The sequence below is a fragment of the Syngnathus scovelli genome, chromosome 18, assembly GCF_024217435.2.
Source record: "Syngnathus scovelli strain Florida chromosome 18, RoL_Ssco_1.2, whole genome shotgun sequence".
Lineage (NCBI taxonomy): Eukaryota > Metazoa > Chordata > Actinopteri > Syngnathiformes > Syngnathidae > Syngnathus > Syngnathus scovelli.
Genome location: NC_090864.1, coordinates 10,739,953 through 10,767,640, shown reverse-complemented (window position 1 = coordinate 10,767,640; position 27,688 = coordinate 10,739,953). Strand labels below are relative to the sequence as shown.

General features: G+C 40.5%; 2 protein-coding genes and 1 long non-coding RNA gene across 4 annotated transcripts in view; 2 read left to right on the top strand and 1 right to left on the bottom strand.

Annotated features, from left to right (window-relative positions):
- Positions 1 to 447: 447 nt before the first annotated feature.
- Positions 448 to 21,547, top strand: LOC125986017 (uncharacterized). The gene is made up of 5 exons (XR_007487527.2): positions 448 to 734; positions 2,598 to 2,707; positions 10,580 to 10,702; positions 19,042 to 19,177; positions 21,425 to 21,547. It is a non-coding gene; the product is annotated as an uncharacterized lncRNA (long non-coding RNA).
- pex2 (peroxisomal biogenesis factor 2) lies at positions 3,782 to 10,215 on the bottom strand. The gene is made up of 2 exons (XM_049749350.2): positions 10,154 to 10,215; positions 3,782 to 5,274 (listed from the first exon to the last, which is right to left on the bottom strand). The coding sequence occupies exons 1-2, from the start codon at positions 10,155 to 10,157 to the stop codon at positions 4,322 to 4,324; spliced, it is 957 nt and encodes a 318-aa protein (XP_049605307.1). The 5' UTR covers positions 10,158 to 10,215; the 3' UTR covers positions 3,782 to 4,321.
- A 706-nt stretch (positions 21,548 to 22,253) lies between the features above and the next one.
- The window catches only part of LOC125986288 (myosin-11-like), a 96,399-nt gene continuing 90,964 nt past the window's right edge, over positions 22,254 to 27,688 (top strand). For both annotated transcript variants that reach the window (XM_049749930.2, XM_049749933.2), the window contains exon 1: positions 22,254 to 22,429. In XM_049749930.2, the coding sequence (XP_049605887.1) occupies positions 22,262 to 22,429 (168 nt within the window). In that variant the 5' untranslated portion in view covers positions 22,254 to 22,261. The remainder of the gene's footprint in view (positions 22,430 to 27,688) is intronic.

Below are 27,688 nucleotides of genomic sequence, written 5' to 3'. Positions count from 1 at the left end.
TCTAAACTTTGAGGCAGAGCACTGTGGACGTGCGCAGATGCTGTGTGGCTCCTTGTGGATGTAGAAACCTCCTGCAGCTTGGCACGGGGAAACTACATTTCAGACAATTAGTTTGGGGTGATGAGGGTTAGGGTTAGGGTTTTGCTTGCTTGTCTCTCACAATAACTGACTATTATTTACTATGTACAGTAAATTATTTCCTTTTTTTTTTTGTTACCAGAATGCAGTTGCAAGGTGAATTCCAACCAATCTTACTCCTGGTTCATTTAGTGCTATTTTTATTTTATCCACAAAAAAAAAAAAATGTTTTGGGAGGGCCTGGAATGGATTAATGCCATTTCAATTTATTTCAATATGGACAATTCATTTGACATATGAATAAAAAGTGATTACTAACTTTATATTTCCCAAATGAAAACACTCAAATCGACTACATGAAGGTAGGCAGGTGCTCGATCCACCCAGATGCCATCATTTATACGTCTTTGAGGGCAAAAAGGAATTTTGAGCCGTGCAGCACATTCCTGAACAAATAGAGGTTGAATCACATTTGCAGAAGTTATCAGGAGTTTCAAAGAGCTCAGCTGGTGCCTTAAGTCACAGGAAATTCACTGGGACATCTGGAAGCATGTGTGCAGATTATTGCTCGTTTGGTTGCTGCAAGACACCTGCAGGCAAAGATCTGACTTGGCCTAGAAGAGAGATTCCAAGCCAGCGTGCAGGACACAACTCCTGTGAGTATAGCCATCCTGTAACCATTATTTCAAAGGTTTTGTTTATTTAGTAACCTACAAATAGATGAATGATGCAATTGAATTACAGGATAAAAAAAATGTAAATGCAAAGAGTATTTCTTCTGACAAATTTAAAATGACAAAGGGAGCATTTTACTTTGTTTATTTGAAAAAATGAAAATACAGTATAATTAAATTAAAAAACCCAAAATCAGGAAATGTCAACGTGTCCTTACTTGAACTCAAACAGTGTATATTTTTACTCGTGTTTAAACGCCTCAAGCTGCCAGATCCAAACTGCGGTGTTAACACCTGATCAAACATTACTTTTCATCCGAGCTTGTCAGACTTTTAGAAGCCACAATATCTGACATATCTACTGCACCCGGTAAGTCCCCAAAGGAAACATCAGACAATTCTATCAAGTTATTCCATTTGCTTTCCTCATACATGTTGTCTCATATACCGCAACATTAAATAACAAAACCAAAATGAAGCTAATTCTAGGGTAGGCTAAATTCCATACGGCCAAATATGATGCTGCTTCCTCAAGGTCAAAGATGCAAGCACAGCATGGAAGCTGAGGAAATGACTTCCTTATTTTGGGTGTGATTGATTGTCCCCCTGACCTGTTCGACTGAAGAGGTGCTTAAGAGGAGGAGGAAGACTACGATAATTGGGCCCGGTGGTATCCAAAGCCCGGCAGGTGTGCAGAGAACTCTCCCAGCTCTGAACTCTCCAGCACACCTAGGATTTAACTACCTCGGAGGAATGTTTTTCCTGTTTTATTTTCAGCTTGTCTTTTATTGAGCAGATGAAACATGAGGCCCGCTATTGACATTTGAGACAAGCCGCAACATACCAAAAACTGTCCAAAACTCTCAGAATTGCTGCCAAATAATATCTTCAATGTGATGATTTTATTTGTATTGTAATAATTAGTTTGAACGATTTAAATCCACAAAAAACAGTACGTTACTCAAGAAAGGGAGAGATTCTTTAAAACTATTTAATCAGGAAAATCAGTGACTCACATGAAAGAAATGGAGATGAGGTACAGGCGGATAAAGAGGCTCATCAAAGAAGGAGATCTAGTTAGGGATTCAATGCCCTATAATTCCCTTTCTCTTAAAACCTTCGTCAGTGGGGGCACATGGCCAATTTGCTCCCTAAATGGCTACGTGTGAATGTGCAGATTGCTTTGCATAGCCGCCGGGAATGGGGGGGGGGCTTCTTCCTCCTTTGCTTCTCTACACGGAGCCTGTGAATTGGAAAAGATCCAAAGACAGATAGGCTTAACGCGGCGGCCTTCGCTATACCTAGCTAAGTCCAGAGCCACGTGGCTAATTCAATCCATGCTCTCACTCAATTAATTGACTTTTATATACTCCTTTGACTTTATCTTTCCCGGGGACTGGAGGGACCTCTATTAAGAGTTGTAGAATAATATCTGGAAAAAAAAAAAGGTTTATGATGTAAGGCTCATGGAATGTTAAGACAATGTACATGTCCCGGTGGCATTAACGGCGATCATATATGCATCCCTCATCTCTCTTTCTGGGACTACATGAATGTAATGTAGTGCATAAAATATTGACAACCAGCTGCTCCTGGCTTTGCCTTTATGCGCATTACGACAGGCTTCATTAGTCAAAATGTCCCAAGTGGGGGGCGGGGGATTTTCCAAGTGTCCACAGAATGATAGTTTTACATAGCGGCTATGTCAGAACGGATCTAGGACTGGTGTCACAAATGATATATTTCAAACTAGTACTACAGACTATGAGTTTGCCGCTGTTAATGTCGGCCAGACGTTCAAGCAATACATCTATGTAAAAATCCTTTGGGTTTTGTTTCATTCAGAGCATAAGAAGAGGAACATAACATGGCTGTCCCCTGAGCATCTGACAGTTCCTGGTCATGAAGAACAACACCATGCTGGATAAAGACACCTTCTCCACTAACCTGGCCTGGTGAGTCTTCCTGATTTTTAACATTTGTGCAAGACAGGAAAAGAACTGTTAAAAAAAAAAAAAAGTACTCAGTGTTTATGGTGATGAGTGACAGATGGGAAAGTAGCAGGGGTGAGTCATCTTGATGTGATTCATACTATGCTGCATACATAAGAGTGTAAAAAGAAGTTTGAAGTTGCGTAACTGTTGATTGCTTTTCCGTGTGCCATCAAGTTTCACGGTCAGTTGGATGGTCGTTATCGCATTTTTCCTCGTTGTCATCAGTGGTACCCTGCTGTTGTAGCATCAAAAAAGACTCATTTAAAAAACAAACAAAGGCTAAACAGCTTTTATTGTTTTGGGTTTCATTTGAGAAAGTCAAGTTGAGGACTTGATTCTTTTTAACATTACAGACCGCTAATGTAAAAAGTATTTTGTACTGCTGTTATTATTTTTATGAAAGTAGCATTAGATCGTGCTATCGTAGGTTTTTGATCGTTGCGGCCATGATTGATGCTTTTAGCAATCGGCAATTAAACCCCAGTGATCAGAGTGTAAAATGGGAGGAAGGAGAGATGGGAGGGAGCATCCCCCCCTCCTCCTCCCACTCCTCCCCCAACCAAAACCCTCCTTCTCCTCTCGTCAGCCAGGAAAGGCTTCACTCAGCTGGGGTGCGTTTCGCCCCGGGCTGGGCTCACTGGTGGAGGTTAACTCCAGCATAAATAAGCATCTTTGGACTCATTACAGGGATTAGAGAGTAATTCGCCTGCGAGGAAGAAGACGACTGCCTGGGTTTTGGTACAGTTTACGACAGTCTTATGGGGGCAAGGGCCCCGGAGATTACGAGTGGGGAAGAGATGGAAAGGCAAGCAAAAGAGAGAAGGGCCGAGGGAGAAGTGAGGCTAGCTGTCAAGTGTGCCAGTGTGTGAGTCAATCCAAGCCCCCGGCTGCCCCCTTGATCTCCAGGATGTTGGGGTGCTGTGAAAATGGATAATGGGAGTTAGAACGACCAGGCCTGTCTCCAGAGAAGTGTGATGATTGTTATAACTTTCCCTCATCTCCCTCCTCCACTTAACCGAATAAACACCCAAGAGAAAGCCCTAAATCAATTTTAATGATGTTGAAATACAATTTAGGCACAGAATACACAACAAATGCTAATTTGGCCATGATGAGAGGCATCAGAAATTCCTCCCATTATTTATTCAGCTGACTTTCTGCATTTTTCATCAGAACAAATATTCCCATTTCAACAAACACACACAAACGCTCACTCGGAGCATAAATCAACACATTCTTCAATGAAATATATGCTCTGTGGCATTCGCTGTCCGCTACGTCAAAGACAAATACTTCTGTCCAAAGTCCGGCCAGAGAAAATGTGGACTGTCAATACACGTGTACTGTACATACATTAAATATGGACAGTTAATGTGTGTTCATAAAATTGTGAAGTCAAACAGGAGGACACCATTAGATTATTGGACACCCAGTCCAAGAAATTAATCCACCCTTAATATGGAATTAATATATGAAAATACATTATTATACAATGAAACTTCTTTGTAGTGATTTTTCAGGTTCCTGGAAAAAAATAATTTCAAATTTGTTCCTCAAAGAAAAATATTTTTTCATCTAATGCTCGACAAACATCTCCACTTTGGCAGGCTCCAGTTGCATTGCCTCTGTCCCACATTTGGGACAGACAAGGCAATTGTTTGCAATGCTGTGGCTTTTGATACAGTAGTAGCAGAAAACATGTGGACAACCAAGTGTATGAGGCATGGTTGGCCACTCGCCACACAGCGCGCACTCTTGCCTCGCCCTCTCCACGCCCGCGCCATCCCCGCTACTTCTGTCCCCCCCGAGAACCATGGAATAGATGCTAGCTGTCAGTTTACTTGTGTTGATGAGTGGCAAGAGAAAAATCAGGAACTCTGCAAAGCCGTGCCACAGCAGTTCCCGATTCATGTACTGGTATGTAATGTCCCGGGTCACGTTAGGCTTGCTAAAAACGACCTTAGCGCCAATCATCCGTTCAGCCAAGACTGGGTGGTGACCTTTCCTGAGGAACACAAGAAAGTTGATGAGGCTTGCAAGACGGGCAACACCTGAGATTACAGTTAGGGAATTGCGGAAGGCTTTTTGGAATCCTTCAGAAACAGAAGGTCCCGAAGTCAAACCGAGGTAAAGTCGGAGGTTGTGGGATCCTTCTTGAAGCCAACGAGGAACTACGGATAGCAGAAGCAGAGCCAACTTCTGCCTGTGGGACAGAGCCTTGTAGCGGTTAGATGAGGTGGAGGTGTTGTGGTAGCGTAGGCTCAGTAAAGACTGGCCAACTGTGGTGCTGTCAGGATATAGAGTGAACCTCCACAGGAGCAACTGGAGCAAAGCCTTCAGTTCGGGCTCCAGAGGGGTGAGAAGGCCCGGGCGGAAATTCTGGAAGCAAGTGGAGAACTGAGTCCATAGCAGCTGCTCCAGGGATGAATCGAGCTCCAGAGCATCTAGCTGGCTGATGCGCAGGACGGGGATCAGTGGGTCAGAAGTGGTGATAGATCCGTCTACCTGGGTGCCTTGATTTTCCTTAGCTGACAAAAAATACAACAAAAAAGTACAAATTAGGGCTGTGCAATTATTTAAATTCTATTACGATTGTTTTAAACTTAAAATCAATGTATTTGAAATATTTTGTTTGGTTGAAAATAAACAACAGATAGCATTTCAAAGAAATGTGTCTTAATATTTTTACAGTTGAACATTTGTTTTGCTTTGCATAAAAAAATAAGATCATTTGAATAATTGTCATTTCAACTGGTGCCAATTTATGAGTGACACCAGAGAAGCCTTTGGGTTTATTGTGGGTATGCAACATGCCCAAATGATTATTTATGGTTAGTAAATTGAGTGCAGAAAACTTTGCATGACTAGCATTATCATACCAGCAGCACTGTTGCGGATCTATTTAGGATGCAACGCTTGGGAAAGTACCCAAACTAGTAGAGAACAACTTGAGGGCCCTTGAGGTGAAGGCCATCTTGTTTGGAAGGTTATTTTCTCCTCCAACATAGGGAGGGAAATCACTTTTCACATTTAAAAGCCATCCTTAATGCAACCTTTGAGCTGCGCAATGCAAAGGAACCGGCTAGGGAGGGGTCTTCGTTTCCCTTCAGTGTATAAACACACACAATCCAAGAAACACACACGGCGAGGCCCGGGGCTCCTGGTGCCTGCACCCTCTGGAGATAGGAGTGTGTATACAAATCACATCACGAGGGATTAGGCTAACGGCACAGTCTCTGGTACACCGTAAACATCTGCCAAATGTGGAACAATCTTCCACTCCCCGGAGTCAACTCCATACGGGATCGCGCCATTGTGACGTCCGGGCTATTTTGCGCGGCAAACCGCTCTCGGTAGCCTCGGTTTTTATCTGGCCCTTTTTCCTCAGCCCGAACGCTTTGGAAGTAACACAGAGACAGTGACGGAGTGAGCGAGAGAGAGGCCCTTTTTGACAGTGGCTTTTGTGTCTCGCTGAACAGGATTTGTCAGGAGGCTTTTGAGATTTCACTGGGGTAAATATGGCAGTTTTGACAGAAAGAGAGGGAGATGATGGTCACTTTGGAAGGCTCAGAGGTGGGGAGGGGGAAAAAAATAAGATCTAACGTAATGTGTGGCTATGGTTGGCTCCTGTCTGTGTATTCATGATGTTTCAATGGCTGGAGGATTCGCAAAGTCAGAATTAGCAAATCAATGGGGGAAAAACTGGAGTGAATTTGTGTTGGAAGTAAGCAGGTGTGACAAATTCATTGAGTTGAATTTGAAAGGCTGCCATGTTTAGTGACGAGAACCGTGCCTGTGACGGGAAAGGAGTTTGGATTTAAAAAAAAAAAAAAAAGTCGCCTCCGAGTGTGTACTAACCAATAAACAGGCTCCATTTGTTTAGCTTAATCTTAAAGTTTTGCCTTGATGTGGAAAAAAATGTGCAGATTATGTGCCGTGCCTGCGCGCGGACTATTTACTGTATGTTTGTCAAAAGTAGCCTTGATCTATGCAGTTGCGAAGTTAATCTATCAGTCCGTCGCTATCCACACACGCACACACACACACCCAGGTGCTGAAAATCCCCGTCACAGCATCAACAACAGCACTCCCGGGAGGAGTAAACCCAGCCGGGTCCAATATTCTTTTCAAAGCCTTTTATCGAGCAGTTTACAAGTTATGAATGAATATGTTTTATTTGGGGAAACACTGTATTGACAGCCACCTATCAATAGTAATGTGACTATTGTCAAGGGTCTGTCAATATTAATGTAATTATGATGTAGTGGGATCCGAGGGATAGCGCCGAGTCGGGGGGCCAAGTTACATCTCCGGCCCACTGCCATATCAATAGCTGGGATTGCTATTGACAGTTTCCTTTCAGACTTGCAGCTCTTGCCAGATATATAACGAGCAGACACTTCAGTCAATGCTGTGGTGCCTATAAAAATTAAGCATTTGAATTTACAGGGCGTATACTGTAGACAGCTGGAAATCCATGTTTCTCGTGTAGTCAAAAGTCACATACCATATCAGAGAACAAGACTTAGAATCTTGTATAGCAGAAAGTGGAAGAGTACAAAACTCACACATGCGTGTGGTCTATTTACTTAGTAATTCCCTTGAGGGCGAGGCAGGCAACCAATCAATACAGACGTACAACGCCATCCCTCACAGAGTCACAAAGCCAGGTGGAAAAGTTCAAGGATGCAAAACATGACACGCACACAAAAAAAGAGGATATTAATCAGAATCTTGAAACTTCTTTTCTGGCAAGGATGTAATCAAACCTTTTTTAAAAGCATTTAGGTTATTTTGATTCAGGCCGGATGAGACTTGTCCACCCCGCACACTCTTGTGTATGCTGTTCAGACAAAAGATGAGCAGAGAGACTCAAGGCTGAATGGCGTGGCTTACTGACAAGTGACAAGCAATCAAGCAGGGAGCACAGTGCAACATTGCCGCAAGCTAAATGGGGGCTATGACCGGTGTGACGAAGGCGGACGCCAGGCAACAGAAGACTCGCAGCTGCCCCGGTCTGCTTCAAAACAAATGGAGCTACAAATTCAAAAGACAGATATGTCAGACATGGCAAAACCTCCGGCTGTGGCGGGGGTGCTACTGTTTACTGATACAGTGAAAGAGGGAGGAAAACTAGGGGCAAGATAGCCAAGGAAGAAATGCACCATGTCCATAGAAGGTGACCTTGAGACTCACAATGAAGGAGGAGGGAACATTCCTGAAGCATATTTGCCTGAGTGAGGTGCACCACCACTTTCTTCTTGACCTTGGTTTTGGTGTCTCAGGAGGGGATTAGGGTGTTAAGTGTAGAGGGTTAAAGAAAAGGTGAAAGCGGTTTATTTGACTACAGTACACAAATGCAGTCATGATAATTGGGTGCCACCATCTGGCTCCACTTTCCATGGATGCTTTTTCATTAGCAAGACCAGGGACTACTAAGTACAGTTCCTTGTCATCCCCAAATTAAAGATGCCATTCTATGCTGGGTGGTTTTGAACTTTATTCTGACTACTGACACAGCATTAATTTGAAATGACCAATACAAAGGCAAGAATAAAAGCATGCAATGGGAAAAAAAGAGGCATTGGCTATGGTTGTTAGTGTCAAAATGGATTGCTAATAATGGATGAAACACAATAGTGCGCCGTTTTCCAATTTTCCAGCTTCAATTTCTCTGGTTTATGTAAATCAATTTGTGTGAAAGCTGGAGTGAATCAAACCTATTTTTCCAAGCACTTTGGACAATCATCCCTGCCCACTTTATTGCCCTTCTTTGGCTAGGAAGGCTTGTGGCCCTATTAGCCAAGAGCTGATAATGTCCTCGGGATGAAAACAAATGAGGACGTCAAATTTAGAACTTTTAAAAGAGTGATGTCATACGGCAGACCAAATGCATTGGGCAAACGCCAAGATTACCCTGGGCGATAAGCAGACTAATTGTTATGAGTCTGTTTCATGAAAAATGAATGTGTGCAAATGGGGTCGTGTCTGTGTATTCACACACTAATGCTCTATTAAGACTCCTCTCTTTCTCTAATACTCCAAAACAAAAAAAAAGTTTTATCTTTACTTAATCTGGTATACTCGGAAGGTAAATTATTAAGTAGCATTAAGTGATTGCATGGGTATGAAGGTAGGGCATGCTAAGTGGCGTAAATGTCAAAACTATCACAATTTATTTATTTCTCATTCACTGTCAGCCGAGTAAAAAAATAAAATAAATTGATGTCTATTGTTGTCAATGACCGTGAATGAGTTCATCAAGTACATCCTTTCTAAGGGCAATTAATTTAATTCCTGAGTATATTAAACATTGGCAAATTTGGCATTGATATATGCAGCAATAAATCAAATATCTTAGTTAAATTCTGATAAAAAATTGCACAAATCTATAAGACATGCAATGATATATCTGTAGTGGTAGTTAAATGAGATGTCTCCTTCAGAATGTCCTCTTTAACACAACGCAGGTTATTAGGGAATAATTATTTTTTTTTGGGCAATTGCTACGGTCTACTTAAGATCTGCAACACGTTTTTGTGTTGAATGGCCTTCCTCTATTAACTCTCGCCATGTTTTTTGTTCCCATCTGAAGAAATTAGGTCGTTTTGAATGTGCTGAGGTTTGTTGTGTTGCAACTTTTGTTATAAAAATGCCATCTTGTTGGTATAAATGAGCATTTTACCCAGCATGACCCCAGATTAAGATTATAATGCAATTCAACTGGAATGACACATTGTACGTAAACAACAAAATACTTTAACTTCATTTATGTTAAGCTTGAATGGCATGTGTTTTTACATGCGGTCCTCACTCCACTGTCTTAATTTTTTGGGCATCCATCAGGTCTCAAAAATCCTAAATCTGATCTATTTTGATAATAAGGAAAGAGCATTATTAGATAATCACAGAGGGGATTAGTCTATGTGAAAGCAGCACATTTAAAGCCACTGGAAAAGAAAAACAAAAAAACAGATACAACCACAGGACAGATAAGAGTAGAGGAGTGATGATTGAGATGAGAAAGATGAAGTGAATAGTGAAAGGAAATCAATGAGATCAACTTAGTCTTAAATGTAGATGTCGGAGGCGTTGATCCCTGGCATTGATTATTTAGTAGAATAACATGAATCAGATCGAGGCGTGTGACCTTCTGGAAGTAATGCAGGCAGTGCCGAAGTTTCATTTTGGTGCATCTTGCATACATTAAATCGAATGACAGTCTCATGCATCTTGCAAGCAATATATCAAAACAAAACAAACCTCTGCAAATTTGACACTAATGACAAAAACGTTATGACAACGACGTACGGCACGTGACATTCGACAGACCGTGACATCACTACATTTTGATGCAATAATAATAAAAACTCGTTTCCGAGTTGCAAGGGGAAAATATATATTTACCCATTTTGCTGCACGGTGATTCTGACAGCCAACACTGTGTACTTCCGGGAGGCAAACGTAGATCCCGCCCAGCAAATGAAATGGACCAATTGTGTAATGTAACGTCACAGAAACGTATCATATAGCCAATCGGGTCATGAAACGTCACGTAGTGGTAAATTGGGAGAGCGCACCCTTAAAAATAAAATTTATTGTTCTCTTTCTGTTGTAGTAACCGCACACAGAGACCGTTTTACATTACAATGCAAACTAACTGCAAGATCTTTCCTTAGTGAAGGCGAAAACACTCATTCGCCTTCAGCTCCACGAAAGCCCAGCACATCATTCTAAAACAGTGTAGTCAGGAGCAAAAAAAAGTATTCAAAACAACTAAAAATGTAAAAAAAAAAAGCAAGTGATGATTTTAACTTGTCTGCATTCTTACAGGTGCAAGGTGCACACAGGAACTACAAGCCTTTTTCCAATTTGTATTGGAACTCATAACACTACAAGTGGTGGTTGATTTGTTTGGAATTGGACGTTGGTGCAGGCCCTGACGTCATGATGCAGGTGAGACTACATTAGACACTTTTTTCAGGTACATCTGCACTGTGTTCTCGTTGAAATGTTTGCCTAATTACTGATTCTGATTCTGAGCGTTAAATTGTGATATTTATGCATGTCGCGTGTTTTTGTGAATGAAGGTAATACACTGATAAAAGAAAGCAAGACTATTGCAATATTTACAAAAAAGCTTTTCCACACATTGAAGTATCTACAATATTCTTTTGAGATAAAAGCAGCAAGAGCACTAACAATTCTCACAGAATGACTTGCATTTTTTGTAGCATAATTTACTTCCATCAATTATTGTTATTGTGTTATCATACATCCAATAGAAATCAAAGAACATCCACTTCCCCATGACATGCATGGTCATAAGGAGATGGCCTCTGTTCTGTCAGACAAATAGCAGGAGGAAGTAAAGAGGCCACTTTCATAAAGCTATGGCAATTGTAACAGGTGGCAAATTGCATTAGGTTGCAATCTAAGTGGCACAGATCAGCAACACTGATCTTAAGTCATATTTTATAAAAAAGGAAGCTCTCTAATCATCAGGATTGTCATGTGACGTTTAGCGACAGAATGTAGTCTGTGTGAGCTGGACTGTGCATCAACTTAAATGTAACAAGGTTTTCGAGACAGCTTTTGGTCTTCCGGGCCCATTGGAGGGCCTTCTTAACGAAGTTATGTATTTAGAACCCCAGCAGCTCTCTTGTCCTGAAGGCTGATGTGAACGCTTTATCATAAAGCTTGTCCACTGAAAAAAAAAAATGCAGCAATTTAATCCACTGCAGGTTCAGCAGGGCATATTTTCATCAAAATACCCCAAAGATCAAGAGTTGTATTAAATTTGGTCTACCATATTCCCTTGATTGCAGAAATTAACGAAGAAAGATAGATTTTGCCTGGCCAGTAGCAAGTCAGCCTTTTGTTAAATTGACAACATTGTTTGGTCATCTTCTCTTGGGGTTGAATGTTCACGAAAGCCGGTGGCTTTCTTCTAGAAATGGAAGCAGCGCCCACCCGGAGTTTGGAAAACAAGAAAATGCCCGCAGCTTTTACAATGAAGGCATTTTTAATTTGACGAGACGGTAGAATAAAGCAGATCACTCCAATTATTATAAAATTGGTGGGAAATGACGTCACAGTATGAACCTGGTTGCTTTCTTGATCTTTTGTAGAATATATGGAGGATCTTAAACAAAAAGGTAATACTTGGTGGACCTTCACATTTCTTATAAAAGGCTTTTTTTTTTTTTTTAAAGAGATCTCTTATTAGATCTCATTATCTGGCACCCCTGTTATGCACAGCTGTTTGTTGATCTTATCTCTAGGCTTTTGTTTTGGCTGCTAGCAAACATTTGAAACATTAATGCCAATTCAATACCCCCTCTTGCACACGATAAAAGTAGGGCAGTCATTATGTCAAGAAACCAGCAAAGTCCTTCTAACAACAAGCCTGTGGTTATTATGATGCATTATTCAATAATACAGAGGAGGTACGAGTGGCATTAGCTTTGCACTCCTAGAGCTTAATAATGCATTTTTTTCTTCACCTTTCCTTTCTAATGTTTCTGATGGCCACGGCAGCCTCATTTGGCATTTTGCACTCTATGAGCAAGTTTTCTAACGAGACCTACAAAACTTTAATATGGAACACAGTATTTTGTCCATGGCGGCTTGAAGTGTGATTGACATGTCCGCTGGGAATAGGATGTAAAATAGAGCAAGCAACTGGTCTTGAGTACTGGTCTCGTAGTTCAAATAATTAGAAGGCAAGAGATGGTTGGTGAGCACTAAAACGTTAACTCCTCAGAAGATATCAAGTAGCCTGCCCTGTTACTTTATTTAATTTAAAAAGTGACTTGAATTGATGCACAGTTCATCTGAAATATTTAGATTTTTTTTTATACATATATGTATATTTTGGATATCGATTTATTATATTTATTTTTTAATTATATTTTATTATATTTATTTAGGCTTTTTGAATGAGCTTATGTTGATTTTGTGGAAATGTAGTTAGTCTATTATCCAGCACATGCAAGTACATCATCTGCTTTTGTGGTGGAGGTCAGAAAGGGTAGCATTGAATCGTCTCTATACAATTTGTAAAGGTCACTATAATACAATGCACTACATTTCTTTGCGTTCCATTTTCACCTCCTTATGGTCGTCTTTGGTGCATTTCCTGAATAGGCTGCATGATAAACATGTTTATATTGCAAAAGACATTCCCACTTCAAGAAATAATAACCAAGAGCTTATGTTTGCTGCCGTGGCGTAGGCGAAGGCAAAATTGCAGAACTGATTAAATGACATTTTCTTTTGTTCAAAATAAAAATCCTTTTGCCTATTCGGTTCGATGGCAGAACAGTTTTGGTATTGATCGTGACAAAAAAGAGCTTGTCGGGGCAGCTGAAGTGAATGGCTAAGCATTTCCATTGTGTTAACTCATTTTAAATCTCCATTTTCACCCAAGTTGTTCTTGATGCCTATTAATGCTTCTTTCGATGTTTTCACTCTCTCGATTGGTACAAAACAAACAGAGTCACTCACACAACAGTCTATTATATTCATCCGGGGACAATAGTGTATGACTGCTCTGATGTCTATAATGTGAAATCCAATCAAATGAAGAGCATTTAGAGCTACTTAAGGACCTTTCCAGCATGTAAACAATGCAATGAACTCTGTAATAGGAGCTTGGCTAGCATCTGATTGAATTGTCGTGTAAGGTCTTGTTGACGTACAATAGGGTAATTGTCAATGTACTGTACAGAATTTCTGGAGTCATAATTACATGACATTTAGCTTTTTTGTATTCTGTGCATTAGGTAGCTGCGAATGCTGTTTATCGGTTCCATGAAAAGGAAGGTGAATGTACGTCGTTTTCCTCATTGACATAATAGAGGCTTGCGTCATTTCAAAACAGCAATGTAAAGCTGAATCAAATGGTTATTTGTCTGTTGGGACACCTACCATTGAAAACACTCCTTCATGCTGTTTCTTCTATTATTCTTTCTTGTTTGTTTCTCTTTTTTCCCCCCCAGTGATGTCATTTGATTTATTTTTGCACCTGTACTTGCACATGTGGTGAAAAGGGCACTGATTCAAATTCTAGCGTACCGTTCATAATGACTTGTAACCCTCAAAATACCATACAATGTTATCTGTATGGCAGGATTTTTTCAGCATTCAATGTTGAGGAATGACTTCAAATAGGCACTCATAATTGTGCACCCCATCGTCGACGGCGATCAATAGAAGCCGTTTGAGTGAGATTAAAGTTCATGTAGTGCAATTTTGCAAGCTTTTGAACATATTTAGACTTTGGGTAACCAATGTAATATTAATACTGTATGCGCAAAAAACAGTATTTGTATCGATGAAGTCAAAGTGAGATGTAATTTCGGGTGTATGCTATGCGTTAAAAATTTGTGCAAGCATTATTTTGCTTAAGCGCATACACACAAAACACATTACGTATATCTGCTGAAGTGGCAGCTGCTTGGATGGAAAACGAAAGAGACGTGCGAGAGTGCTGGTAGTCAAGGGGCTGTGGTGGTTGACTATGCTAATGTTTTTCTTAATGACATTGCTGTGAGTGATAATTGATCATTTTCATTACCATATTAACTCCAATATCCCATCATGGTCAACCCCCACTATACGGCACAACACACTCACACACCCACACACACTTCTTTCACTGTACAGTAATGGCCGCCTCCCTTTGAGCCTTGAAATAATTAACTAATTAGCTTAATTAAAATCAATATAGTTGCCGATACCAGTGTGGACATTTCAGGGATGTCGTCTCTATCTGCAGCCGAAGGAATTTTTTAAAACAAATGGGGTGCAACATAAACAACCCATAGACATTTGGAGTGTGTGGGGGGCAAACTAGTATCCGATTTTATTAAGTAAGGCAGAGTTTGCACATTCCGATGATACTTGATATTTAACTATTGGAGAGCAATGAGTTAATCAAGCAAAAATATGAAAGACAAGAAAAGGTGAAGATTCAAATGAGAGTGAGAGACTGAGAAAGGTTCCTAATGCTGATTTATGAGTACTTGGCGGTCTTTAGCTGAAATAAATGGCTTGTGGGAGTGGCCGCAGCATTACTCCCTGTACAGGATACTAAGTGCATTGTAAGGTCAGCCATAAGGCCAAACTTACATATGTACTTCTCTGCCCTCGTAAACCTCTGTTAATATATCAGCCACACAATGGAACTTTAACTAGTGCATCTGAAACACTCTTTGCTGAATTATTGTTCTGTAATGCTTATGAGATTAAAGTGTTTAGCTAGCACATTTCTTTGGAAAGATTCTTTCGTTTCTGCTTTTTTGTTTTTTCCTCCGTTGGTTGACCTCCAAACAAAAGGCATGAAGAAGAGTGGAAAAATGAAATGATTGCCTAAATGGATAGCTATTTTCAGATAGAGAAAGAAACAAGAAGAGATGAGAGGGTGAGGGGCAAGGAGATGAGAAAGGAAGAGACAGGAGGATATTACAAGGTTGGACGCTGCTATGACTGGAATAGAAATGAAGGCTAAATGGAAGAAAATACATACAATGACAACAGAAGAACGTGAAGTATGTCCATGAATGATTGTTGTGATTTTTTGGTTTCTCTATTCATCAAAGCACCATCAGTTTGAGTTTATCCACACCTACAATATAGAGATACTGGATTTAATTCATTGCTAGACTTCAGCAACTTCTTTTCTGAGGATTATAATAGTCAATTTGTGATACCAATAATGATTAATGTGCAGTTATTATTATTATTAGTGGTAGCAGTAATGCTTGTTTGATTCAGTATAGTTGCAATATATTACAATTCCACATTATTTATGATTGCCAAGTCTAATCAGAACCATTTGCATTTTTTTATATACATAACTGTACAAAAAGATATTTATGGGATGCAACCAATATTCAATTGTCCACTACTGCTGATATTGAATGAAACTATATTTTATTTCCTCACATTTTTTTGTATCATTTTATAAAACAGAAAACATATATAATCCTGTCACAAACAAACGAGTTTATGGTAGCTCTAACATTGGTTGGACTCATTACCATAGGAAGCAGGATTTTTCATAAGACTGCGACCACTGGTGACGGATTACCAACACAACGCACATGTGCAGTTGCGCACCATGATCCATAATGAGACCTTATTCCGGACACCCGGCCGTGCTGCCTGTAAATTCTATCCGTCACTCTGCACGTACATACTTAATCAGCTAATGTTGTTTTATTCCTTGTTATTAATTTGCTCCCTTTTGTGATTTATCTAAAGTGCTCTGCATCACAATAATATTTTGTCTCCTTTCCAGTTGAGAGCACCAGAGCATTAGAGGAGGCAGTGTGCTTATTCATGTACTTAAGGGATTGCATCTGTAATGAATTGACTAGCTGTTTAGGCCACCCTACGTTGCCTACTACTCACCTTAATAATGTAAGCAGGTCGTAACTCCTTCTAACCCAAACGGGGAAAGGTATGCTTATAAAGACATGCACATATTCATTCAATACTTCTATATTAGCCGCTGACCTCTACGTGTGCTGGGTCCTTTCAGTGCAGCTGCATTGGAATATCCGTTTTTATCTTTTGTGTCTGGCAAGAAGCACAAGTGTCTCTTTTAAGATTTATTTCAATTCTTGCATTTAATTTTCAGATTTATTTTTCTTAGGTTATGGCCTTGGAGCAAAAAAAACCCCCAAGATTGAATAAACAGGAGGCTGAATTAATCGTTTGAAATATATCATGTAATTCAAAATTGTAAGAAATATATTTTCTGACTGACAGCATCAGCATTAAGTGATGCATGTCACATTTGAAATACTTTTAAATATTGTCTTGAGTTTAGTCTGACTCTCATCCCTCTCATTTTTAAAATGCTATCGTGTGGGAGTTTCTTGTAAAATACCTGGAAACAATTTGCACACATACAAGTAATGCACAAAAACACACACACACGCGTGTTGACCAATGAGTCATTGCTGTCGGTATCGATTTCCTTTTCTCCGAATGACCTCTGTCACCGCAACGATAGAGTGCCTGATATTTCACCAGTATCGCACCGACTCTGCCTCTCTTTTTCACACACTCCATCACTTCATAATATTTTTCATTTCATTTTTTTTATATATGTTCTGCCTCTTCCTGTGTTTGTTAGCTCGTGGCGTTGGGCTAAAAGACAATGCAACACTTCTCCCAGTACCAGTTAGAAATTCTTAGGTGTTCACAATTTCTTTATTTCTTTGAACACAGGAGGTCCCCACTGCTGACACAGACACATAAAAAAGGCCACGCTGGAGTTTGCAATCCCCTACCTGGAGAAGCCAAAATCCTTCTGTGAGTATGTCCTGTGGACAAATACGATTTTTTTACAGAAAAAAACAGGGCTGCATAAATTTGTGTCTTGTCCTTCTCACACGATCATCCTGTTGCCGCTGTGATCAAGATGCTAAATTAGAGGAGTAAGGACAGGGGCAGTGCAGTTTACACCTCCAATCCCAGCGTGTGCTGTCAAGCTTGATTGCACTTTACAACACCGGAGAAAATCACATTCATTTCCCTAAAATGAGCAGAATTACTTCAGTATGTCAGAGCAGCTGACTTACAACGTGAAGTCGTTTTGGCACAGATGCCCCGAGGTTGAGCCGAGAACTTTGTAACTGGATCGATTTCTTAGACCGTCCCCAAAAGTATGTATGTATTCTCTTCAGGCACTCTAATGTGTTAACTTCATGAGAAACTAAATACATAGATGCATACTAACAGATCTCCCCGTGTAGCGACAGAGGGGGACAGTCAAGTTGGCCTTAGGGACTAGCTCCGCCTCCTCAGGGAGGCTGAGCTCCACAGCAGATAAGCGCATCAGTACTCCCCCCATGGCAATATGTAATTCCCTAAATGATGTTTCCCACCAGCATGTAATGCTGAAAAATAAAAACCCCTAAAGACTAGGCCTCTGTTTTTAGACCCCCCTTCGAGCGGGTGATTTTAATAAGTTTCACACTATACAAAACTTTTCTGGATTCAAATCGTAATACTCATGTGCTATCATCAGCTGATGTCGTATGAAAATTTACGAGCATTCTAGAGGGAGAGTAACACGTGGGTAGATTGACAAGCCACAGTGTATAACCAATTAAAGCTCGCAGCCAAATCAGTTTTGTGGTGCACATCAAGTTTTTGACATTTCTGCCATATTTGATCCAAAGGGCATAATGGATTTGCAGTCAGCGACGTGATGGTGGGGCTATTTACATCACACCTTGAGCGCTTTAAATGGCTGCATATAAAGTAAGAATAAAATAAATGAAATGAGTAAATCAGGTCTCATGAAATGAAATGACAGGCAGGTTGAAACAGCGGGTGAGTTGTGTGCGTGTGTGTGTGTTTCTTGCCACCAGCGTCAACATTAAACACATCAGATTGAAGCCACCCTCTAGGGTGGCATCACTCAGCCAGGTGTGTGTACTTACGTACGCAGCCGTGTGGTGAAATCCTCAATCTTTTATCTACTTTTCCATTCCCTGTGTTTTTATTTATTTATTTTATTTTTATTTATGTTTTCCGTTCAAATGGTGCACACAACACACACACACAATGATCTATCAATGTATTGATGTGCAAGTGAGTGTCATTTTTTTTCTTCCCCTCTCTCTTTCTGCTTCCATCACATTTTTTTATTATTATTTTTTTTTCTAATTTCCTTTAGTAAACTCTCCCGGAGAGTTTTGTACTTATCGTGAGTGCTGTGTTGGAAAGTTAGTCAGAGAGAGAGAAAAAAAAAAAAACTTTGATTGAATTCATAATGTCACATGGTAAAGGTAGACACATGCATATCTTGTTTTTCCCTCCCCCTGACAGTACCCCTTGGCGTCACTGATATTTTTAAACTCCAGATATTTCAGTTTGTCATTTGCAAGGCCTTACGTTTTCCATTTTCCGCCATTACCTGCAGCTGCCATGCACCTCTCTCCCTCTCTCTCTCAGGACAGGATGCGGATATGTCTCTTTTTCTCCATATTGACTTTCCCAGGTCAGGCTTCCCTTCCTCCTATTAGCTCAAGCTAACTGATCAATACCCGACCCTGTGGTAGGCTGCTTGTGTGGGGACTACCACCAGGATGTCTCCCCATTGCATGATCTCATAACTAATAATCAGATCTTATCCATAATGTTACAGCTGACCTAGCCGCTGCTACAGCAGCTCTAATGACTACGTCAATCAATCATGACTGCTTAAGTGCATGCATTCTCTCTTCTTTGTGATTCAACGTGTCTCTTTTCCTTTTTCGCTGTTTCCCCAGCTGCTTCGTGGTGACGTGCGGTGATGGGTCATGGATAAACAGCTGCCAGGGAAGGAGGGAGCCTGAAAAGTTCATGTAGAAAGATGGAGATCCGTGAAAGACAGAGGGAGCTCCGCAGGGGATCTTCAACAGTTAGGTGTGTAAGGGTGAGATTTGCCATGTATTTCTATGAGGGTGCGCTTGTGTGTGTGTGTGTGTGTGGCAGCGTGCCAGGTGGTGCCATCTGGCTGCTTGACAGCACTCCTCTCATTAACAAGGAGGTTAATTGCTGTGGCAGCACCCAAGCTGTTTCAAACATCACCCTAGGGAGAGCAAGGCAACAGACCATCTACTTGTTTGTGTGCGCACAGTCATGCTTGTGCATGTATGTGTGTGTGTGTGCAAGAGAGAACTCACACATAAAAGAATAACCTGTTGTGCATTAACCTTTAAATGTAATGTGTGCAATTTTTTTTTTTTGTGTGTATGCGCATTTGTACGTGCTTGCGCATATATGCCAGTCAATTTGAATGTTTGTGTTCGTATGAATTATGCCCCATTGCTGTAATGGTGTAGAAAAAATTAGGTTTACAAAGCCAATGTCTATAGCCCTGAGGGCAAATGCACACACACACACGCACACATCAACACTAAGACACACACACACCCGCATACGGGGCAAGGGCAATGAGGAGCAATTTGCATGTTATTACTGCATATTCATGACAAATTTTGTTAGCTTTTGCCTAATAGGGCCGAGTGACAGGTTGAGAAATCGAGAGCCTGCTTTAATAAAACACACTCGCACACAAGTACACACGCTTAGTCTCTTCTCCGTCACCCAATAATCATCATGACACTAAGTAGGAATCCCCCTTTCATCTGCTGTGATATTGCAGCATTTTTTACGCTCAGATACTTTATTATATATAACAATAGTCACATAGCCTCATTTGTTGGATGCATCATTAGGAACACGCCACGTGACACAGCGGTGGCATCAGTCAACACCATGACCTTCTGGCATCCCAGTAATGACATTGCCATATGCGAAGCTAATAAACAACGCTTCCAAAAGTCATTTTTTAAGCCAACTCTCACTTTAATCGAGTGAGCGTAACAGGAAGTTTCAAAATTGCATATTGCCGAAACTATAAATACCTTTCAAAGTGCCCCTTTGGTTCGCTTCTAGTCGTCAAACATGCCATCGTTATTGCGGTTTTTACATTAGGATTCCCATAAAAAGGCAACAAATATCAAATAGTATTGCATGTACTTCATCTAGATAAAATGGAAAAAAAAAAAAAGACATCCAGATATAGACATACTAGCTTTATATTAGCAATGAATCATATTCCTAAATTGGTTTTGCTCAAGAACAAATCTATTAAAATTGCAGCTGAACCTTTTCCCCTACGTCTCCTCTTGTCGTTCAGTTGAACAAAATATTTGTATACTTTTTATTATCCTTGAATAAAATGCTCGGCAAAGTGATCACTCAAAACGAGTGCACCTTGTTGTGAACGTCTGACAGAAAGCGATAGCGAGACGCGTTCTTTTGGCTTGAAACGCAAGCAGACTGTAATCTAAAGTCATCTTTGGCTTTCACGCCATTTGACTGAAAAGTTTGTTTTGCAGAAGTGAAAGATTTAACTCTCGATGCTCTCTATCCAGACTTGTCACTTTTGTCAAACGCCGTCTTTCCCCCCTCGCTGCTTGCTTGGCACCAACGTGCAGACACGCTTGATCAAATACCAGTTTTAACATTTTTAATCTGCGCAAAGTTTCATCTGAACAGGCTAGTAAATATCAAATTTGTGTGTGTGTGAGAGGGAGAGAGTGCGCACATGGGATTGTGCATACCTCTTTATGCCTGTGTGTTTGTGAACTGTGTGATGTTTTTTTTTTTTTTCTCTCCTTTGCCATCTTGGGTGTGTGACAGCTGTCACTGGTGACTTCAGGAGTTTTCTGGGCAGAGTTCGCATATTTTTACAGTTGGGACGCACACACGCAAGTCAGATTCGTTTGACATCATTTGGTGCAACTTTAACATCTTTTTGCGCCTTGTGAATCAACTTGGCACTACATGTAACATTTTATTTGGATTTTGTCAGGAGTGTAATATTTAAAATGTACATAATCCTTTTCATTATCTTGTTCATATCAAACTGAATATTTTTATTAGACTCTTGCCGACAGATCTCTATGATTTGATAATGCTTGAATTATTTTGGATTGATACTTTTAGAGAGGTCATTATTTTGTGTTTATTGTTTTGATTGAGGTTTGCAGTGTTTTTCTAGCTCGACAAGTAATAACCAAAATAATTATTTCCAAAACACTGTCTGTATAAGAGCTCAGCAACCTCAGCTTTAAAAAGTGGACAATGTTTCTTTTGTTACAGTTCTGATTGTATGGTCCGGAATACTTTTGGTGCAGAAGAGCCAGCAACCTGCATACAAATTCAGCATCCCGTGTCGGATGTGACCTGCAAGTCGAGGAAGAATACTTTGCAAACTGAAGAGGTAACTCACTCCTAACTTTGAAATATTTCCAAATAAAATGTACGAGTCTACCTCTAAAATGATGTCAATAAAAATCTCCTTCTTTTTTGAAATTTCTGATGATTTAAAACTTATTTACTCAGCAACTTATGTAGTAAAAAAGCCTCATGACAATGAGCTCCCTTCAAACGCATCCTCACTTTTAATCTGCCCTTTGAGCCCATCTTAAAAATGTGAAAATTCATCATCATGCTGTTTTTCTTTGCATGAAGCTGGAATCTGAAACCTTTTAGCCCCAATTAAAACAAGTTTACACGCTTAACAATGCAACCGATGCAACTTGAATTCCTCGTGCTACTAAATCTTTTCATCTGCATTGAAATGAGTAGCTATCATCTACGCAGTGTTTTCATTCCTTCGCCTACACTATTATCTATCCTGTTGTGTAAGCATGCATGTTTATTTGTTGAGGTATTGCATTCCGCAGTTGACCTTGTGTCGCCTGTGTCAGTCTGACAGAAAACCACAATAACATTCGGACTAACTATGCTTCACTACATTATGATTGCAACCTTTTTTTTTTTCTTCCCTGTAGCAAATACAAAATATGCATCAAGAACAGGAATCTGGACATAATTTAAAAATACTTCCCTATGGTGCGGAATTTTAATGTTTCCAAATCCTACAGTGCAATTAGCAGCATTTTATGTTTATGCTTATTTTAGGTGGCAAGTCATATGCTTGAGCTCCAAATGAAGTTGGCACACTTCCAGAGTGAGATTTCCTGTCTGCAAAGCCTCCAGAAAGACAACATGAAGGAAATTGCTGAGAAAGACCTCAGCATCACTAAACTGCAAGCAAGCATTTTGCTGCTGCGACAGGAGCGTGTCAACACACATGCTCAGGTGCGTAGAAACACACGTCTCATTTTGCTTTACAGGATCGTGCCTTCAATTGATGTCTTGATGTTTTAAGGGAATTCTAAATGACCTCTCGTCATTTATTTTCTATATATAAATCACAACAGATGGAGGAGATGAGTAGGGCAGACATGCCAAATGTTTAAAAGTGGGCTGAGGGAAGCTGCTATTTAGAATGTGGAGGTGAACGTATTTATACAGCAAATAGATCCGAAACCTTTTGCCAAAAATGGATGACAATATGGAAATGAGGCGGCATTAATTCTCCTCAGCATCCTTTCGTTTTAATCGACTTCCAGGATGAAAATGAGTAACTCCATCATTAACCGAGGGAAGATCATTTCAACTAATTAAAGACCAACATGGTTTTCCAATTACAAAATTATTTAAACGCTGCTGTGTGTGGTTGCTTTGTATTGAATTTCATTTTTATTTTAACAAAACAAAATATTTACATTACTGCCATACGCTCGTGAGTGGTAGGAAAAAAAACAGCAAAACACTTCACCTTAATTCAGACCTCAGACACTCCCCCCCCCCCCCCCCCCCCTTCCTTCCATCCGCCATCTCGCCACAACGGCTTCAAATTAATCTGCAAAATATTGATTTGAGGAGCACGGGAGTGGTGGGGGGAAGTAGGGGTGCACGATTGCGGCCGCATATTAATAAGAATGGCCCGCTCTTCATCTCTCCTCTATACTTTAAGATCCTCATATCTTCATAATTGATTAATGTTCCTTTGTGAAGTGGGAATGAATAATACATTAGTGGGCCTGCTGCACCCTCAGGCTGATGAGAAAATGTTTAATTTCAGTAAATGTAACGCTCCCCTCTCCCTCTCCTTCCCTCGCTTTCATTCTCCCTCTCTGCTTATTTGTGAGTGCTGAAGTTTGTTTGTGAGCTGAACACTGGAGTGTTGTGGATTTGCCCCCCCCCCACCACTACCACCACACTGTTGCCTTGAAGGCTATGTTAAGCATCAGAAACAAAAGACAGCAAGTTGTCTTAAAAAAAAAAAAAAAAAAATCGCCCCACGGCTATTTTTTGCACACGTTGCATCAGAATGCATCATTAATTTGTGCTGCATCAGGCAGCAGCAATCAGTGGAAAGATGCAAGCAACCTGGCACTAACCTCTTTAACAGCTTGGAAAGGTGCTAGTTGGGTGACGCGCGCAATGTTATGACTGGCACCGCTCGCTGCTCATCTGGCTGACAGCGCTAATTATGTTAAACAGACGGCTAATGATGATGATGATGAGGGATTTGAGAGCTTCAGCATTGAGAGAGAGCCGAGCGCTTGTGTGTGTGTGTGCGTGCTAGCGTTGGTGGGCTCAGCGGGGCATCTGGCACCTGATGGCGAGCATCTGTGTACGTTGAAAAGATAAACTATGAAGTGTACACCCACAGGTCCCACTTCATGCCTACTTAGCGCTGCCTCATTTTCATTTGAACGCATACAAGGCTTCATCTATGCGCACAAATTGAATAAACAATACTTATCCTTTAACAAGGATCCTAATTAGTTATGCTAATGAGCCCAGATAAGCCAATTAACGTCATGAAGTGGTTTTATGTACGTGTGCCCGAGAGCATATCAGAGACACTTAAGAAAACACATTTGCCTAATTAGCGTTCATTGACATAGACATGCTTTTATTTAGTTATTTATTTATTTTCCACGTCTTTATTGTTCTGCATTCAAACACATCGTAATAGGCTTTTCCATACTCGGAGAAATAATGAATGCGAGGATACATATATGCACACGTCTGCCCTGCTGCCAGTCTTTGGATCCACATGGACGTGTATATTTTTACAAGTTTTATGGTAGATTAAACAGAGTGTGTATTTTTTCAGTGCGTGTCTGCCTGTTCCATTAGTTTATGTCTTTAGAAGTACAATTGGGCTTCAAGTTCTTTCTGTTTATTTAAAACCTTCAGTCTGCGCGCCCCTCCTAATAGTGAGCCGTGTTTCCTCTCGTTTAGCTTCGCCACTCATTATGCGGGCCATGTGGAAGAGACAGTGTTTAGAGAAGAGGGACAAAGTTGGGAGGGAGAAAATGAATACGAGCGAAAGCCAACCAGAGAGAAAAAGACTGCTTAATGACTGAAGGGGAGAGAATGTAAATTGTCTTTGAACCTGACCACAATTTCTAATCGTGAGGAATGAGGGGGGACATTGGACAAAACTGTCTTTGTGAGAGCAGAAAGTATGCAAGCTGTGTGATGCCTTAAATTTCCCAGTTTGAGGTGTTTTAAAATAATCCAATATATAATTGATGTGAAATTGCATGAAATATGGAAGTAACATTAAGTAGACTTCTTTTCAGCTACGCTTAAAAAGCCTCGCCGTATTTTGGCATATTTTCAGAGAACTGGTGCCTAACATTCCAGACAAAAGTAGTATGTTCCTGCAATCCTGACCAAAGTTTTCTCATTTGAAAATGGAGGCAAATTTATACTAATTATACTTCTCATCACAGTAGATTCCGCAGAGACAGCAACCACACCGCTTTATATTTATTTTCTTATTGAAACAACTTAAATGGATAACTCAAGTGTTGCTTTTGAAGTGATTTTTTTTTTTTTTTTTCGTCACGGAGAAGGTACACGCATTTATATTTGCCCATAGGGTGAGATTAGTGCAGATGGTACCTAAAGAGATTGGAATATACACTGCAAGTCAAATCAGGTAAAATAGCAATTTAAGAAAAGAACTTTTAAAGCATATTCCCTTTGAGGACTGCATTCATACCGTTTTCCCCATCCTATAGATGCGTTAATATGTATTGTAATCAGGGTGCCCAAAATGATAGAAACCATCTCGGTCCCAGATGATAATCTTTTATGACTCATAAAATCCCTCTGCTTTTATTTTGGTATTTTGCTGTGTTGTGGGCTTTCACCTTTGGGCAGTGAATGTGTTGCCGGCAGCTAATAACCCAACAGCCGGACCTGCTGTCTTTAGAGACACCAGATGGCCTGAATACAGACATCTATCTTTTAACCCCCACGCCGATTGTTTTACTCTATTTGGGACTACCATCTTTGATTTAGGACCATTTGAAGCAACACAATGAAGAACCCCCGTGAGTGGATTTAGGGTTGACTCACTGCTGAAACTACAAGATTGTTTCTCTTGTGACTGAGAACACAAGTTTATACTTTTTGAAAAACAACAAGGGGGGCTTTTTGTAAGATGCACTTGTTCAAGTTGTTTAAAAGAATAGCAGGTTGGTTACAGACAAGGCAGTCTAAAGTCAACCTGGCCTTTTGATATTATATAAAAAAAAAACATCAGTGGTGAAATGTACTCTACTGGCCAAAGCTTGTGTTCTATAGTGAGGAGACTTTAATACTCTGTGTAGGCCTTAAATGTGTGTGCGAGGCTAATATCAGCTCATGCTCACATCAGCTGAGTCATCTCCTCTGTGTCCTTGGCTTATTAACCGATTTAAGGCTGATTAGATCAGTCTTGCACGGACATGCACTGGCACACGCGCACGCATAACGCATCGAATTTGAATATCAAAATGAAATTGCTCCGCCGGTGAAAACTAGATTAATTCCAAAATGTTTGCATCAAGGTGTAGGTAAAAGCGATGACCGTGCATCTTTTTTTAATGCACCTTGCAGCGTTTTAAGCCATTTATGACATTAACTAATGCTCATGTTATGCAAACACACTTTTGCAAGTCCAAGCCACTTACGCCAAGCCTACTTGATGCTCCCTTTCTCCTCCTTTGCTTTGATTTGACTTCATGAGATGATCAGCCGAGCTATTGATTTTGCACTCTATATGATGAGCTGGAATGCATATGGCATCTCCATAATACCATGCCGTAATTCCGAGATGATGATGATGATGTGTGCCAGAGTGCTGTGCGTGCCTGATTCTTTTAATTCCAGCAGACATGCCTCAGGAGTATTGAAGTTTAGCGGACCTAAGGAACATTGTTCACCTCATCGCCAGCTTCCTACCATATCATCATAGTTTGGGGTTTCCAGTCTGAGTCTAATTTCAGACAAATACCAACATGAGTACAGCAAGACAGAATCCTCTCACCATGTTAATTTTTGTCATGCCTTCCACCGGCAGTCCACAGTGAGGAGATGAAGACACATTGGTGTTAATGAAAAGCCCTTCTAAACTCTCCTCCCCGCATGAATGTTTAAACATGCTTGTCATAACATTCATTCGCTCACACATGACAGCTAGCATCTGCAGCTGCCTCGCTCGCCCCTCAATATTTTATCACACCAGCCCTCCGAGCCCCCACACTGGCACAATGTCTGCGCGTTGAATTATTACGACTAAAAACCGATTGTGTTCTCGACCAAGTGGCAGCGCACGTAATAATGGAGTGTGAATTTCACAGCTCGTAATAGCGCAACTAGTCAGTTTGAAATATAAACAAGTGCAAATGAGGTGAATGTGTTTGCAAATACAAGTAGAGGGGAATTAAATCTGTTATGGTGAGAAGCACTCAAGCAATTTTGAACACCTCGGAATTCAAATGTCATTTTAGGGAGAGGTGAGCCGGTATGGTCTAACAAAATGAGTTCAAATAATTCTTTTTACACAGCCACCAAAAGATCTCCGCATGTGTCATAGTTACGTTACTTAAAAAAATGCTAATGATAACACAAGGGAAGAAAATTAGCTATGCTTAATCCAACAATAAAAGCAAATCTAAAACAATCTAATCTGTAAATAATCCAAGACCCAAATCGTTCTGCTATCTCAAACATGTATAAAATGTCAGGTTAGCAGTCGTGACCTTGGTGTCTGACAGAATGGAGTTCACCATGGTAACGGTTGGCCGGCATCCCCCTCGACACCACCTTCTCATCACTCCCCACCACTTCTCACTGACTCACAGCCAATTTGATTGGATGCACAATTGAAATGTCATGCCTCAATAGCACACGCACGCACGCACGCACGCACGCGCATACTCAACCGGACTAACCAGATGGAAACATTGGGGCGAAAGAACAGGGGCACATCAAACGATACAAAAAACCCAGACAAAAGTAATGCAGTGAAAACAGTTACGGCGGGGCGGGCCTTCTGGCTGTGAATTTGAGGAGCAAGAAATGGGTCCTATCTGAATATGTTTGAATCACAGTTAGCAGGTTAACGTGTTGTGGCGGAACTATGCTCAGAGCGTCAATGTCGAGAGGCCTCTCATAGATGCTGAAAGCGGAATCAAATGAATATCAATGTAGAAGCAATTACCT